This window comes from Protopterus annectens, chromosome 3.part1, assembly GCF_019279795.1.
Source record: "Protopterus annectens isolate FY-2018-M chromosome 3.part1, PAN1.0, whole genome shotgun sequence".
Lineage (NCBI taxonomy): Eukaryota > Metazoa > Chordata > Ceratodontiformes > Protopteridae > Protopterus > Protopterus annectens.
Window position 1 is genome coordinate 3,113,238 of NC_056732.1, and position 18,418 is coordinate 3,131,655.

Here is an 18,418-nt window from a genome sequence, read left to right on the forward strand (position 1 = left end):
TAACCTATCCAGACTCCTTTACTGTGTGATATTACTGTTTCTTTGCTTAATTATTGCTGTTAGGCTTAGTCTTAGTTTTAGCTTATAGGTGTTTTTTTTTTTTGAAAGAGTTGTTAATTCGTTTTGTTTAGAGAGCGACTTGGCCCGTTTTTAGTTAGAGGGCCAGTGTTTCTACAGCTCTCAGTGTGTTGGGTGGTTCAGTTTCCCAGTTTAAAAAAAACATGTTTTTTCATTGTAATTTCTTGCTGTGTGTTTTGTTGCTGTCTTTCTACATATAACTAGCTCATCTAAATTAGAGTGGTTCCATTAGCCTGCTTAAGTTAGACGGCTTTTTCCTCCCCTCCTGTGTGCTGTATTTTCAAAAAAAAAATTTATAGTATTAGCTTTTTGGTGTTAAGTAGTTCTATTACTGTATCTTTTTGTCATGTCTAAGCAAGTGAAAGAGACAAGGACTTCTGGCTTCAAGAAATGTTCAAAATGTTCTCAAAAACAGATAACTATTCAGAATGTGTATACTGTCTTGGAGTAGTATATTTACAAGAGTCGTGCGGTATATGCCACTCTTTCAGTTCAAGGGTTCTCCTTGAGAGGAGAAATAAGCTGATACTTAGAGGATTGCTAAAAATGTCCTTTTCAGAATCTTTAGAAGCAGGTCAGAGTGCACCACATAAAAGCTCTTCCCCTACTTCTAAATCAAGAAAATCAAAAAAAGGTCTTCATCATCATCGGGCCACTCTGGGCCATCTCAAAAAGTATCAAAAGCTTCATCGGACCTGATAAACCGTCTACCTCAGCCACATCTGCTTTGGAGCCATTGGTATTACACAGTTGGAGCCTGGAACCAGTGTCTCTGACTTTGAAGTCACCAATTTTACACAAATCTGTATCGCCTGCCCCCTCAACTCAATCCTCCAGGATCTTGTCAGATGAGGATGTGGATTGTCTGGTGCAGAGGCTCTTGAGTACACCAGCACTGGCTAAATTATTGTTGGAACCGACCCAGCAGGTTTCAGAGATGAGTAGACCTACCCATTCGCTTTCAATTCCTCCTCCAACCCATCCCAGAGCCTCGAAGCCAGAAAACATTGACCTCGTAGTAGTGGAACTGCTGGAGCCAAAGCCAGCCCCAGAATCTATGGCTCCAACTTATGCTCCAACTTCCTCTGAGCCATCTGAGCCCGAGAAGTCTAGGAGCCGACAGTCTCTGGTCGGCTCCAGGGGGGGACAGTCAGATTGGACAGTTGTCAGATCCGAATTTGCCTCTCGGAGCCTTGACACGGGTGAACTTGGCTCCTACATCAGCTTCAGAGCCAACTGCCTTGGCGCTGGGGGGGGGGCCTTTTGGTTCTTTGGAGCTGGAGGCTTCCTCGAGTCACGTGAGGGGGGCTTTTGAGGCGGTGAGGAGAGTGCTATCCCCACGAGCAGCTCCACTTTCAGGTCCTGTCATCCCCTCCAGAAAGCACCGGTGTCAGTCTCAGCACAACTGATCCCACACAAACGTGGAGATCCAAGGCCTCATGAAACCCCAATGGGTGAACACATCTCTTCTGAAACCTCTCCAGAATGCCCTGCTAAAAAACTCCCTCACAAGAGATTATGTAAGTGGAAGCATTTGGACTCCCCAAAGGAGTCAGTCACATCAGACACAGACCTCGATGAGTCAAAAGGGTCCCCATGGTCACCCTCTGAGGATGTCTCCTTTGCAAACATCCTAGAAATCCTTAAACAGAGAGGTGGCTGGAAGTCCATCAACCCTACTGATGAGGAGTCTGTCTACCTGAAGGCTTTTGGGTCTCAACCTTCACCCATTTGGGTGTCTCCGCCTTTCGGTGAACTTATGGATTTAGTTTGTCGAAAGCCATTGGAGTCTCCAGATTCAGTGGAGCCCGTTCCCCAGAAGCCAAACAAATTCATCACTTCTCCTGAGGATAAGACCTTCCTTACTAAAGGTGTCCTGGTAAATGCTATGGTGGTGGCAGTGGCAACCAAAAAGTAGCTGTCTGAAACAACACTTCTGCTCATCCTCCGAACAAAGAGTCTTGTATGATGGACAGATATGGAAAGAGCGTGTTTTCTTCTGTTACCTTCACACTCAGGGCCCTGAATTATCTTACTCATTTCACCAGATTACAGAGAGATCAGATACTCTCCAGGGTTCAGTAGCTGTGGGGGTATCAGACAAAGTGTCCTCCCAGCTCTCCACCTTAAATTCAGTACTTAACTCATCCATGAGGCTCATTTCATATGCAGCCGATGGAGCGAGTAGGTCAGCAGGTTCAGGAATTGCCCTCAGGAGACATTCATGGATGCGCCTGTGTAACTCTGTGGAACCCTTCAAGTCATCCTTTGTTAACACCCCCTTCAATGGCTCATCCTTGCTCGGGCCTAAAGTGAAAGAGACATGAACCAGGTGTGAGCAGGAAGGAAAGACTCTCTCTCTCTGCCGTCAGAGTCCATTTTTCCACACCTTCTAGAACTTACCCCAAAGGTCAAAAGGGAGGAAAAATGTGGTTTTGAAAATCCCAGAGAGCCTACCAAGATGCACGTGGTGAGCCTTCCCCCAGAGGCAGAAGGGGAAGCAATAATGGAAGATGCTGGCCATGCGGCAGAGATGGTCCACAGAACCAGGGTGACAGAGAGTCTTTCTATGGTAAACTCTTTCAGCGCTCCTGAAGGAGGCCTGTCTGTCCCCTCTGGAGGCAGTCAGGGGTCAACTTTCTTTGTACCCAAATGCCTGACTGAGAATAACAAAAGACAAGTGGGTACAAAGCATCATATCCAGAGGTTACTCCATTCTCTTTCCCTTTCCCGCCCTGCATACAAAACATTCAGGATGTTCCACCCAGTCACAGGAAACAAGCAACCCCAGAAATACAGAAGTTGCTAGAAAAAAATGGGTCATCCAAACAGTTCCTGCAGACCAGACAGGATCCAGAACTTACTCAAGGTTCTTTTGGGTTTTAAAGAAAACAGGGGACTGGAGACCCATACTGGATCTCAGCAGATTGGACAAATCTGTAAAGAAGACAAAGTTCCGGATGGTAACACTGCAGTCAGTACTTCCCTTTCTAGGAAAAGACAATTGGATGTGCTCTATAGACATCCAGGATGCGTACTACCACATAAAAATGGACAGGCCATCCAAGAGTCCTCTGCGCTTTCAGCTGGGAGCCAATCACTACCAATTTCGAGTTCTGCCCTTTGGCCTCACTACAGCCCGGAGAGTGTTCAAATGTATGGCAGTAGTTACAGCTCACCTGAGACGTTTAGGATTCTGAGTGTTTCCCTATCTAAACGACTGGCTCCTAACCACCACCACAAAGCATCTACTAACAAAAGCAAGAGACACCACTATGACACTCTGTTCTCGCCTAGGCATCACAATAAACTATTAAAAATCTGCCGTATTGCCATCTCAACATATCATTTTTATAGGCACAGATTTAGACACAACAACAATGATGGTAAAGCTTCCACCAGACAGAGTACAAGCCTTATGGATACAGGTCCTAGACCTTCTCTTCAAAACAAAGACTCTGGGAAGGACAGCTCTAAAAGTATCGGGTACCATGGCAGCAACAATAAGTGTCATTCCCCTACCAAGACTACACATGAGAATTTTACAATGTCTACTGTTTACTCAGTGGTCTATGCAGGAGCTTCTGATGTCGCATCTTATTATGTTGACAGAGTCTTGCAGGAGAGACCTTAGTTGGTGGCTCCACTTAGATCAGGTAACCATAGGTCAACCCTTTGTTTTTTTCACAACCGCTCACCACAGTGGCCTCGGATGCTTCCCAGATTGGGGGGGGGGATTAACAGGGAAGAACAGTCCAAGGCACTTGGTAGGATCACGAGACCCACTTGCACATCAATGTCCTAGAGATGAGAGTGGTGCTTTTTGCACTGCAGGCATTCCAAGACTCTCTTCCTCCGGGAACAATTGCGATCCAGATGGACAATATGTCAGTAGTATGGTACATAAACAAGGAGGAACCAAATCGTACCCCCTTTGTCAAGAGGCCCTGAGAGTATGGCAGTGAGCAACCTCCTCCCAACTCTTTCTGATAGCGAAGCATATGCCTGGGAAATCCAACATTAAAGCAGACAAACTCAGCAGAGCAATACTGATGCCTCATGAGTGGTCCCTGAAACAAGACATAGTGGAAATGATTTTCCGAAAATGGGGCCAGCCTTGCTGTGATCTTTTTGTCATGTCCATAAACACCAAATGCAGCAGCTACCTTGCCCTAATCCTGCCTCAGGGGAATCCCCAAAGGATGCACTTGTTCACGACTGGCCCCTGGGTTTCCTTTACGCCTTTCCTCCCCTTCCATTGATACCCAAAGTTCTTCAGAAAGCCAGCGCATTGGGAAGGACCTTAATACTTGTAGCCCCATACTGGCCTCATCAAATTTGGTTCCCTTTCTTGCAGCCTTATCTACAGGAGGAGCCTTGGATTCTGGACCCAGTGCCGGATCTTCTGACCCATCCATCGGGAATGCTCCATCCGTCTCTTCAAACCCTCAAGCTGACAGCTTGGTTGCTCCAATTCCAAACATAGCCAAGCTACCTAACCTTTCTTCCTCAGTGCAACACATCCTGATTTCTCCTCACAAAGCTTCTACAAGAAGGTTATATCTCAGCAAATGGAAAATATTTTCCTTTTGGGCCATAAAAAATCATATTTACCCTTTTTCTGCATCTATATCTTCAGTTCTGGAATTTTTAGCTGAACTTTGTAATGAGGGTGCAGCTTCAGCTACTATTCAAGTACAGCTAGCAGCAATCTCTAATTTCCACTTTGGAGAAGGAGGACCCAACGTTATGTCACACAGGCTTCGGAAAGCTTTCCACAGAGGTACTAACCTGTTAAGACCACCCATTAAACCACCTCTACCTCCATGGGACCTAAAGTTCATATTATCCCAAATAATTCTCCCCCCTTTTGAACCGGCGTCATCCTGTGACTTGAAATTCTTAACCTGGAAGACGATCTTTTTGGTGACTATCACTTTAGCTAGAAGGGTTTCAGAATTACAAGCATTATCCGTCAAGCCCCCATGTATGCTATTTCATTCTGACAGAATCTCACTTCATACAAACCCTGTCCTTTCTACCAAACGTGTGCTGATAATCGAACTTGAATCAATCTATAGACCTACCAGTTTTTTCCCCAACTATGGCAATAAGGCAGAATACACATTACACCATCTTGATGTACATAGACAGTTATGTTTCTACTTACAAAGAACAAAGGACTTTAGAAAAACTGATCAATTGTTTGTATCCTTTTCAGACTCCAAGGAAGGAGCATCAGTAGCAAAAACCACTCTATGCAGGTGGTTGTCAGACTGCATCTCATATACCTATCAGTCACTGAATAAACAAATAAACAACCCCCACACAAAATAAGAGCTCATTCTACGAGAGCTATCTCTACCTCTTCTGCCTTCAGATCAAGAATACCAATTGATACCATTTGCACGGCAGCAACTCATTACAAAGTGGATTTGGCCTCCAGGGACAGGGCCTCCTTTGAGTCCACTGTTCTGGAGAATGTTCTCCTGTGAGCCGTCCAAGAAAGATGGTGCTAAAAATGCTGTCCCATAAGTAAAGAATGAAGGTGAGATAGGACAACTACACATAAAGAAGTTATGTACTCACCATAACATTCGATGTGAGTTGTCCAGCTCACCTTCATTCTTATGTCCCACCCTTCTGCCCCTGTCCTTTTTAGCTCCTGGTGGATCGAGAGGTTTTCTAATTGGTATATGGTTGTGTCTGACCCTCTTCTTACATTACGAAGTAATATATATATTTATATATATTTATTTATTTATATATATGCACCTATACAGGAATCTTCTATGTATACATGTATATACATATATATATATATATATATATATGTATATATATATATATATATATATATATATATATATATATATATATATTTATATATATATGTATATAAATTGTTTTACTAGCAAACAAGATATGGGATAGGGAGTGAGCCACAAGCTGGCTGGGGACCTCAAGCTTTAGTAAATGGGCAAATTGGTTCCAAACCCGTAACTAAAGAATGAAGGCGAGATGGACAACTCACATAGAACATTATGGCGAGTACATACTTCTTTTTTGTGTAGAACTAAACTTAAAAAAAAGCTCATGCACAAATCATACATATTACGGTTCAGCACACTAATGCTTTTTAACCACTTTCTCCTGTGCCATACATTCTGAGTACATTATACCTCAAATCTGCATTTGTTTTGTTCAGCGACCCCTTGTCTGATATACATACCTCTCAACATCTTAGAGCAAGAAATCTGGAGAAAGACATAAATAATGGGGGGGGGGGGGGTCAAAGGCCCAAAAATAGGGACACTTTAAATATTGCTCTTACAAACTTAGAAAGTTGATAGAACAGCAGGTTTTGTATTATTCTGGATTTCCTGAAGACTCACCAAATATGTGACAAAATCATGGACATTTTGAAAAATCAGATGCAGTTGAAGGAATAGCTCTCAGCAAATCAGGGACAAATGTAAAAGGAATCAGGAACACATCCACAAATTAGTGCAATCAAGGATACTTTAAAATATTAGTGCCATTAACTTGATATTGATGAAATAATAGAATGTGAATTAATATACAATTGCCGAAATAAAAGACATCTATAATTCTAATTATTGTCATTTCATACCTCTCAACCTCTTAGAGCAAGAAATCTGGACAAAACCATAAATAAAAGTGGGACAAAGGCCCAAAAACAGGGACATTTTTAATACTGCTCTTACAGACTTAGAAAGTTGATAGAATAACAGGTTTTGCATTAGCTTGAATTTTCTGAAGGATGTGAAGTCTGAAACTCAAATCTCTGTCATTATTTTTCTAACTTCAGTCTGTAGACTGTAGACAACACTAAGGGACTCTGGCTAACAAAGTTCGCAGATGACTGCAAACTGGGAGCCATTATTGAATCCCCAAATGATGTTGATACTCTACAAAAGGGCCTTACAGAAACAGATGCTTGATGCCAGAGCCATGGGCTCAAGCTCAATGCCAAGAAATGTATAGTTATCCCCTTTGGGGAAAAAACGTACCCATGAATTACCACATAGGTGGCAGTACACTAAACACCGAAAGTGTGATAAGAGACTTAGGGACACAGGTGGACAGTGGTCTCACCTTCAATAACCACATTGCCACAACAGTCAGGAAATCCTTCTATGTGGCACACCTCATCACTAAGAGCTTTTCATCCAGAAAATACGAGGTTATTGTCCCACTGCACTCATCCCTCATTAGACCCATTATAGAATACAATGGCCCATTTGGTATGTACCTCTCAAGACATCTGCAACAACTGGAAAGGCCGCAGAAATACCTCACTAAAAGAGTCACAGGCCTAAAGCAGATGCCCTATGCTGACCGCCTTAAAAAACTCCAGCTATACTCTGTCGCATATCGTCTACTGCAGGGCGATCTCTGCTTAACATGCAAGGCCATGTCAAACCCAGAGCTGTTGGACATGCTACACTTAAAGAAATCCCATCCCTCAGAGCCACACGCTCCAGGGATCTAAACCTTGTCATCACAATAAACAAAACATGCTGGAGGGATAGGTTCCTGACCCAGAGACTCGCCAGACTCTGGAATAGACTGTCCATACATGTCAAGCAGAGCACCTCTTTGGCCCTCTTCAAAAGGAACATTGATGATTGGATGGGAGAAAATAAATTCACCTCAGGGATCACGTTAGTCGCCCTGCTAGACAAGGGTCCAGGGAAGTAAATAGTGTGGAAATTGTTATGGCTAGGCTTCTATAGGCCCTAGGGCTAATAGCCTAGTACCAACCTATGTAGTGATTTACTAATTTGTCAGAAAACTACAAGTATATGAAAAACGGGCCAAAATCAGAACATTCTACGAAAATCTGTACAGTTGAGACGTATGTCCACACTTCCCCAAACGCATACCTTCCAACCTCTTTTCTTAGCTCAAGAAATCTGGATAAAACCAAAAATAAGGTGGGGGGGACAAAGACCAACAGATTGGGACATACTTTAAATATTGCTCTTATAACTTAGAGCGTTGCTACAATAACATGTTTTGTGGTACCATTCATTTTCTTAAGTATATGAAAACTGAGACTCAAATGTCTGCAATTATTTATATACGTCAATCCCCTGTAATTTGCCAGTCAAATTGTATGAAAAATACACAAAATATGAAGCAAATATCTGGATACTTGAGATGTATGGACCAGTTTAAGGAAAGATTAAGAGAGAAAGTGCTAACATTTCAGTCTTAATGCGAGACGGCTGAGAGATACAGGAGAGGTGCATATCTTTCAAAAATATTTAACTTACAGAGGCAGTTGTAACAAGATATACGTTAGCTTTGAGAAACCAGTCACGTTGCAAGTCACACGTAGTTTGTTTCAGTATTTATTCTCCCCCTTGAAAACGCCGTCTCAGTTACCAAGTTCCCACAAGCCTGGAAACTGTTAAAGAGAATTACCACGTAGTGATTGAAGCCTTGCTTAAATCACATTTGTGTATTTGTAAAGAGTTATATTATATCAGCTATTTTATGTTAATTTGGACTAAGTGCTACCGGGAAGGTGTGGGTTGTGCAAGTAGCCACCCGGACGTGTATTCTTCCCGCCAGTAACTTGGTTTCTTTTTCTTGGACGCGTGATATTTGATTTACTCACGTGCCTATAGATTGCTAAGTTTTTAAGATTTGGGGTGTTTTTGATAAAACGTCTGTTTATATTAATGACATTTATGCAACATTGCTAGAATGGGAGACGTCTTTGAAACTCCGAAAACTCGTGTTAACACCAGCATGCTTTCTCAACACATCGGAAAACCAGTGTGTTTTGTGGGCCGGGTGGAGAAGGTAAAAGAGCCCCATCGAGATGTAAAGTTGTGCAATAAGTGAATATGTGGATCTGCATTGTTCTCGGTCCGTTTCAACTAAGGAAACATAAACAATGTTTTCCAAATTGGATGACAAAATTATCTTGCATGTTATGGGGGTCGGTTTTCTTGATTTAGCTGAGAAATTTGCGCTGCCTTAAATACAGTTTTGAAATTGTTTCATTGTCGTAGTAAAGCAGTGTTGTATCAAAAGCAGAATTTTGATTGTTTAGAAAAGGTACATTAGCACATATGCCTTTCATCTGTCGGGCAAATTGTTACTATGTAAGAGTGTGTGCCTTTGTCCCTGAGTTTAAAACTAAGAGAGTACGAGTAACGGGCCAATTTGTAGTTGTGTATTTCTTATTTTGATCATGTTTTTGCATCCCCCCCGACACCAAGTTTCTTGTGGGGATTTTTGAGTAGTGGGCATTATAGACTTTTTTGATTGTTGTATTGCTATATATTTTAAAAAAAAATTGTCATAGTTGCATACATTCAGTTTTTGTGTTATTTTTTGTCTACTCTTGTTTTCTCAATGGTCTCTATTTATCTGCAAGTTAATTCATCAGGACAACTGTGTATTTCCTGCTTATCTTCGTAACGGCACTGTCAGTTGAGATTTTCTTTGTTTTGGTATGCCACGTTAGTCCTTTTTGGTAACTTCGTTTTGGATTATATAGTTTTATGATTGACAACCTGTTACCCGAAAAAGGGGGCATAGCTCTCAAACATTAATCCCATTGACCACTGCATGAATAGTCAGTCGATTTGCTGCCAGAGCATTGTTGTCATATGATAGTTCAGAGGATAAAATGTGACTGATGCTCCTCAGATGTGTATCTGACAGGTAATGCAAGGTACCCGGCTACAGCATTTTAAAGCACTCGCTGTAAATTTAAAGAAGGGCCAACTAAATAATTCTTATGAATTGAACGTAGGTCATGGTTGCTACAAAACAGAAGCATTCTATAGCTGTTTGAGTAAGTAGACTTTTTCGGGTATCATAAATGGAAAGAAGAACACTTCTGTAGCCGTTTAAGAATGTGACCATTCAGTGCTAATACCTACAGTTTTCAGGTATAACTTGTTTGTTGTTTTCTGGAATGTGAATGTAAGGTGCATCCAGTCACTGAAAGTAACAGCTGCCATCTCCTGTAGTAAACTTAGTCATGAAACTCTGCCTGTACAGTAATTCTAAATCTTCAGAAGACAGTATTCACATTATTTGTATAACTCCTTGATTTTGGAACTTATGCATAGCTTGCAGTCATTGCTATAAGTAATCTTTGTTCACTTTCTTGTTGCTGATTTGTTAAATAATGTTCCATTGAATATAATGCAATATTCTATATTTTTATTATTTATTTGCAGTTTGTTTGCCAGGATAGCATATTGGGCCACAAGGAGCCCGTTTTCAATGGAGTCATGGGGAGAAAAGCTCCATAAAAATACATAGTGCACATTACACCATATACATTGCAGATTATTTCATAGGAATACAAAGTAAATATGATAAGAAAAGGTTAACAATGATGGAATAAATCAGTATAGTTCATAAAACAACAATAAAAAAACACTTTTTTGTTTTTTTTACTACAAAAGTAGCAGCGTAGGGTAACTGGCAAGTACTTGGTCAAATAGTTCAGTAGAGCTGTGGAACTGTAGGAGGCAGTGATGGTGTAGTTCTAGGACAGTAGGAAGTGGTATTAGGATTAGGTAGGATGGGAACAGGACATTCCATTGTGAAGTTAGGTGCGAGTGCAGCAAGGTTTTAAATGAGAGACTGTTGGTGATGCAGATAGGAGATGGTAGAGAATTCCAGAGGTGTGCAAGAGAGGAGGACATTAGGTGCTATATAGAATATTACAAGTATTTTGCAATTGAAAACTCGGTCTTTTGGCCTCTGTGTTGTGCATCAGCTCTGTCTTGCAACACCCCCCAGGGCATTGTGTCCATGGCTGCTTCTGTTAATAGAGGAAGCTAAAAACAAAGACCATTAAATTAGTGCTGAGTGGTAGGAAAGATGAACTGGTGCATATTATTCATGGTATTTTGGTTTTGACTTCTCTCACCTCACAGCAAGAGGTTCTCCGGTTCGATTCTCAGCTGGGGTGCCTTCTGTGTGGAGTCTGCATGTCCTCCCTTTGGTCGTGTGGGTTTCCTTCGGGTGCTCCGGTTTTCTCCCACATCCCAAAGACAGGCTGTAGGTGGATTGGACACTAAATTGGCCCTAGGTGTGTGTGTGCCTTCTTTGGAAGGTTGGGCACCAGGCTGGCAACTCGACACCATAAAACTCCACTGCCAATCATGCGCAGACAGGTGATCTGCTGTGGCGACCCCTAACCGGGAAAAAGCTGAAAGAAGATGCCACATGATTTCTCTCCAGTTTACCAGCAGGAGCTCTGCTCCTCATAATATTTGGAACTTATTAGGCTGTGACTGTCATGTCCTCATTATCTATGGCTGCCTGGCAGTTGTCAGGTGCAGCTTGAGTAACAAGATTTGTCCAAACTCCCATTCTATCAAGATAAGAGGGAGATGGCATTTGGCTGCTCATTTTGTCTCCAAGGTTACCTCCTTCAGCACCCATGCCTGCTGCTGGACAGATTGAGACTCTGTCACGTAAGAAGTACGGTTGTTATATGCAACTGTAAATAAGTGACTGGCTGGTGACCGTGTTGTTTCATGTAGTTTAATGATTTTATCTATTTTTAGATTGTAGTTACAACTGCCGTATTTGTGTTTTATTAGCTTTAATGTAATGCAATTAGAAGACCGAGCTAGTGTTGTCTTTCTTTCCTGGCCAACACTGTTGCTGTATACTGGTGAGATCACATATGGCATTACTTGAATGTTTTCAGTTTGGATATTTGACGAAAAGATCTTTTTTTTTTTTTTTTTTTTTTTTCAAACTCAAAAGCTCTTTCCCATGTTTCAGCCACATAGTGCAGTTAATTTTCCCTCTATTACTTATGCACAGAGAGAAACAAAGTATCAAACCATTGTTTACATTTTCAGGGAAATGCACTAAAAAGGACACTGTAACATTTTTATTCTGGTAAACTGAGACTGCAGATAGAATTTGCATGGAATACTTCCAGACATTTAGTGCACTGATGTTTGTGTAACAAATTCTTCCAATAGTTGGTTTGGACATTTAGCAAAGGTCTGTACATCCAAATTGCCAGGAAATGGGTACATTGATTTTGGAAATTTTGACTACACTTTAATTGGAGTTGGTTTTAGGTAAACTGGCACTTTAGGCGAAAAGGCCTTTTTCCTCACTGTTTGTCTTATTCTTCGTTTCTTTTTTTCTGTAGTTATTCATTCATTCAACATGTTCTATCTAAGCAAGACTGCACTTTTATAACGGGGGGGGGGGGGGCAACTGCATTAAATTGGTGGGTTACAAGGCCCTCAGAAGCCATAGGAGTTGCTGTGCATTTTACTGGTTTTTAAAAATAACCTTTTGCATCCAGTGATTGCCTGAACAAAAAAACATGATCAAGAAAATAAATTTAGTGTTGCTCTTAAATTTTTTTCCCACATCCTTTCAGCACATCCTAATTGACCAAGACTACACTGTATTAACTGCAGTGGAAATTAACTGTATTAAGGCCTCCAGAAGCCACAAGGTTTTTCGATGTTTGCAGATGCGTTTTATTGGTTTTTAAAGCAATTTTGTTTCATCCAGTGATGGCCTGAACACAATTCATGATTAAAGAATGAAATTCAGTCTTCCTGTTCAGCTTTGCTTTTTCCCGTATCCTTTCAACCCACCATAACTGACCAAGACTACTCTGTAGTAACTGAATTAAGGTGGGGGTCTGGAGGCTGCTAGGCATCCAGAAGTCATGGAGTTATCGATTGTCTTAAGTGCATTTTAGAGCTTTTTTTCCCAACCTTTTATCCATTGATTGTCTGAACAAAATTCATGGGTACAGAAAAGAAATCTAATCCTACTTTTTATTTCAAGGAAGAAAAAGTTGTATTCAAGTTTTACTGCCCAAAGTTCACCAGACATCAGTTCACACTAAACCGAGAAGACAAATGCCTGTGAGGAATCCTATGTCAAATCTAGGAATAGTACCTATCCCTTGGCCCTACACTTCAATATAATCACTTTATGTATCCCCCTCTGGTGTTACCTTTGGATTAAAATTAAGGCAGAAATGCTCAAAGCCATATTTCAAGCTGCTGCTGTCATATAAATAATGCATGCCTCTTCAACCCGTACCCACCAAAAGAAAACCACCCTATGGGCAAAAAAATACAATGTTTCCAGCTGGTTATTTCTACATGCAGTATAATGCTCCTGTACAAGTTATAGTGACCCTCCGTGCACCCCTCTGAAATTGGTGAGGAAAGTTAAAGAAATAATGTTCACACTGCCTCCAGCCCAACAAAAGGTATAGTGACCTCTGAGGTTAGGGAAGAATGTAAAGAAGTAATATTTTCTTTAGCCCTCCCGCATAAGTACAGTGATCTTCTGTGTACACCTATGAGCAGCTGGTTTTAGACAAGGTGGGTTTCAGGGCAAAGCTCTGATGGTCTGGGTATCCTATGATGCCTTAAGCCCTTTTTCTTTGTTTTGGGGTTCACTGTTAAACTGAGCAAGTGATAACGGGATCAGCTCTTTACACCAGGCAATGCCCACCAAGCAGTTGTTGCCACTTTTTGTACAATTCATGCAGACAGGATATCCCTGTAATGCATTTTATGTTCCAAACAAACTGTTGCTGCGTATTGAAATATTGCACTTTGCTTCATGTAATCTCATTTGTCCTGTAAAGCCAAATGAATAAACTGTCAGGCATGTAGTCATGTTCTTGCCAGAATGTAGAGCTACAGCAATTATGTTTACTCCATCTGTACATGTCTGGTATCTGGTTAGTCCTTCTCTGTTCTTACAAATACGCACCAATTGTAAAAATCCAGATAGGGACCATTTAAACTGAGCAATTGGCAAGAGGGTCAGCTAATTTCATCTAGCCAATCCCCACCCAGCAGTTATAGCCACAACTTCTAATGTGTATGTAATATGTAATATATTATTTCACTTTCATAGTTCACGCAAACAAGTTGCCACATTGTAAAGTATTCCAATCTCACCTCAACTTGTAGACAATAAAAATGGATACAGAGGCCCTTGAAAATTGGGAATATCTCATTCAAAACATTTGGGCATCTAATCGGCATAAAGTATGAATACCAAATGGCACACCCACTTCCAACAGGAATTTTAAAACTACTCTGAAGAATATGCTTAAAAAGTGTGACCAAAAACTGTAGATTTTAACGAATTATTTTAAAATTCTACAAACAGGTCATGTATTTTTTGCTTCTGAAAAACGAGATCAAGGTATGTGTCCTTGTTCTTTTAAATTATTGGTGCCTCTAGTATTTTGGTTTATATAGTGTTTTTTTTTCTGTGTACCAGACAGCTTCAGGAATCTCATGTGATGAGGGATTAAAAAATTGTGGGAAGAGGTAAATCAATCCTGAACGTGGGAATGTTCCTTCAAAACAGGAAAACAACCAAAAAAACTTACTGGAAACTCTGCCAGAGAATACACAACCAAGTATGATGAACTGCTTATTAAAACAAATAAGTGCTTTTGTCTAAAACCCATATCATATAGACTTTTTCAGATAAAACCAGAACAATTCAAAATTTGCACTTAAATAGCTGACATGACACTAAACTAAGCAAAGCAAGTGTATATTTAAAGCAACATTTGTCAAGACAAGTGCATGTATTTAAAACTGTGTGTTTGATATAAAACTGAGAATAACTGTTCTGCGGTGGTGCAGTGGTAGCGTTGTTGCCTCACAGCAAGAGGCTCTCCCGTTCAATTCTCGGCTTGGGTTGGGAGTGCCTTCTCTGTGGAGTTTGCATGTCCTCCCTGCGGTCGAGTGGGCATTCGAAAGACATGCATTGAATGGGCGTGCTATCGTTGATGTTTGGGTGTCGGGCTGGCAAGTCGACACAATAAAAACCAACTGCCAATCATTAGCAGACCAGAGTTCCGCTGTGGCGACCCCTAACCGGGAAAAGCCGAAAGACAAACAACTACTAGGTAAGGCCAGGACATAAAAAATGATGCACAATTGCTATTGCATTCACCCTAAAAAATAAAACATGATGATAAAAAAATCCTAGGTTTGAAGGTCATTTTTACATTTTAACAGTGGCGACTGGTGACTTCAAATCAAAGGGGGGCTATAGGAGACAGCTGAATGGGCGGGGTCAAGGGAAAGGGGTGTGGCCATCTAGAAAGGGGAGGAGCTATGCTCAAAACCACAAAAACTAACTTTAATTAAATACGCTGCCCTGGGTGCCAAACCATCATTATGAGAGTCCAATCAAGACAAAAATAAGTGTAGAAGAATAAAAATATTTCAATGCATTGACTGCATGACAGCTTAATATCTAGATGGAAACAAAAGGTTGTGAGGCATGAAAAAATAAATTACTTTTTAAATACATTACTGGAATGCCAGTCAAAATCAAGTACAAGAAAAACAAGAAGCACTCTACTCAAACCACTTCTCCTTGCACTGTAGTTCGAATTATAATTTTATATTCAGCTTTATTAAAGTGCCAAGTAACATGCTGAAAGTAGAAATCTCTGTGATGCCCCCACTTATAAAAATTTTTCTTATCCAAAAATGACCTGCTATCTACTTGTTTCATGGGGAAAACATGATCAAAGTAAAAACTGAAAAGCAAACAAGAAACAAGCTCAAGATACATTGCTTAAAGGATTACTGTACAGATTATGGACCACACATGATTGGCATTCTGTTTAGTTTACGGGTAAAGTCTGTAGAGATGACTGGAAGTCTCCAACAAGTGTAATGAGCTTTTTAAAATAATGGAATCCTGTCCTTTAATACCCAAGGCTTATACATTATCTAGTCAAGTATTCGCTGCATGGCAACAGGAAGGCTTTCAATGTTGGCAATTCTTTAACAGTATGCTTATTAAAGCTTACTTGCATCTTACGATCTCAGACAAGCTTACCTTATGGTCATTAAAGCATTGCTACTTAAACGCAGAGCAACAGGCACTTTCTGAGTAATAAGCATAAGTAAACCGTACAAAAATATGACAGAAACCAGACCGTTCTGCAAAATCAAGGACAGATGAAAAGCCACTGTAGTACTTGTGTTTACTTTGGATGGGGGGACACACTGCACATTTACACTGCAGAACTTCTCTTTGCCTTGCTTGGACACATCCAGAGTCACTACATGGGGGAGTGGGGTGCAACAAGTATGTCACAATTTGAAATGTCTCTGGCTGACTGTGATGGCCCTGACACATTTGTCATACCTCTCAACCTCAGAGCAAGAAATCTGGACAAAGCCATACACGGAAGTGGGACAAAGGCCCAGAAATAAGGACAATTTTTAAATATTGCTCTAATAAACTTAGAAAGATAATAGAATAGGTCTTGCATTAGTATGACTTTTCTGAAGGATATAAAATCTGAAACTCAAATGTCTGTCATTATTTTCTAACTTCAGTTTAGTGATTTGTCACTAATTTGCCAAAAAACAAAATTTTATGAAAAATGGACCAAAAATGTGATGCAAAAATATAAAATAGCCACACAATACAGCTGGGAACCTGTCAAAGTAGGGACACTTTAATATTAGTACTGCTAACCTGAGCAGCTGACAAAATAAAAGAATCTACATGCATTTCAAGTAATCTATAACTTTGATTATTACAGTTATTTCTTAATTGTAAACCCTCCATGTTTTCTTCTAAAATTGCTATTTTGCGGAGGGATTATTAGGGGGAAGAGCAACATTTTGAGCCAAAATCGGGGACAGTTGAGAGGTTGGCTTTGCCTAATTCTATAAAGCAATTTATTTGCATGTACCTCTCAACCTGTTAATGCAGTAAATCTGAACAAGGCCAAATAAATTGGGGGAACATATAAACAGTACTAAAACTTGCTCTTGTATAAATTGAGATAGTTGATAGAATAACAGTTCTTACTTTAGCATGCATTTTTCTGAAGGTTATGAAGTCTGAAACTCAGTGTATCATTATTTAGTGACTTAATTCCTAAATGATTGGCCAGAAAACTACAAATTTTATGAAGAACAAACCAAAAATAAGAAGCAAAAATCTATTCATTCTTTGAAAATCTGGACAGTTGGGAGGTATTGTTCAGCTGGGCCTGTCTGAGTTTGCTGCCCCCCCCCCCGACAAAATCATGGTTGAATGGAGCCTCTGCAGCCATTCCATTGAACCATTACTTGGCTATTTCACTCCATTTACCATAAACACTAATGTGCATACTGCTTTACTTCTATGATGAGTTGGACTTCATTTGAAAGTTTTATTTTGTATTTTACAGCACAAACGCTAAGTCATCTGCTAAACAAAACAATGCAGTCTCAAAATGAAAACTTAGCATTAAAACTTCTCTGCCCTTGAAACTCACATTCATTGAAACGTCATTGAAACCCACATTCAAAGAAAATACATTTTGCCAGTGGCAGATTTTGGGCTGTTTTCAAATTATATGCCCCTTGCATATGAAACATACATGTGCTCTTTGATACACCTTCCTCATTGTACTAAATTATATTCCTTGTACAATACAGTACAGTTGTTAGAGGGTGTTTTTAAATTTGTTTTGAACAATTTTCCAGTAAGCAATGAAACAAAACGCATGTACCCATAATGGCAAAACTGCCCAGTTCAGAACATTTATCATAAAAGTCTACTCGGACTTCCACAGTCCACCATTATTAGTAAATATGCACAATTTTACAGTCAACCATAATCAGTAAATATGCACAATTCCACAGTCCACCATTATCAGTAAATATGCACAATCTCTGAAAAAGTAAAAGTCCTCTAAATAATTCCACATTAAAGAAATCTGTAACTAATGAAGAGGTTGCTGCTAGCAAACACCTTTATATTTCATGTTTTCATCGCAAAATAGTGTCTGTTGCCCCTCAGGAATAAATTGCCTATATTACATTAAAAAAATAAGCTAGTAATATTGCAAGAGGAAATGGATGGCAAACTGATAACATACTCATAGTTAATATTTTCACCAAGGAGAACATTCTCAGTACTGCAGCATCCACCCTGTAGCCAGACAGCCTTCTAAAGCAAGTGTGTGTTGCTGTTAACAAGGCAAACCAAAAACACTTAACAACACAAACAACACTTCCCTTCTTCCTCTTCTCAGCTCCTTGTAAAATCTACTCAATACTCCACTGCATCTCAATTTCGCAGCACAAGAAAACTGGAAAAAGCCAAAATGTATTTGGGGGGGGGTGTCAAAAGCCCAAAAACCAGGGACACTAAACATTGCTTGTATAATCTTGGAAAGTTGCTAGAATAAAATGCTGTTACCACCATACATTTTACTGCCAAGGTCCCCGTGCAAAAGAGTCAGAACAACATACCATTATGCCAAGTCACCTGCTTTGTGAAAGAA

The 18,418-nt window shown here is 40.3% G+C and overlaps 2 protein-coding genes across 3 annotated transcripts in view; one reads left to right on the forward strand and one right to left on the reverse strand.

The window, feature by feature from the left end:
* UMAD1 (UBAP1-MVB12-associated (UMA) domain containing 1) overlaps positions 1–8,459 on the reverse strand; it is a 703,877-nt gene extending 695,418 nt beyond the window's left edge. For both annotated transcript variants that reach the window (XM_044066488.1, XM_044066486.1), the window contains exon 1: positions 8,382–8,459. The gene's annotated coding sequence lies outside the window, so the exon portion shown is untranslated. The remainder of the gene's footprint in view (positions 1–8,381) is intronic.
* Positions 8,460–8,490: 31 nt separating this feature from the next.
* Positions 8,491–18,418, forward strand: part of RPA3 (replication protein A3) — a gene marked incomplete in the record, with an annotated part of 210,183 nt that continues 200,255 nt past the window's right edge. The window contains 1 exon segment of the mRNA XM_044066489.1: positions 8,491–8,916. Within this exon segment, the coding sequence (XP_043922424.1) occupies positions 8,818–8,916 (99 nt within the window).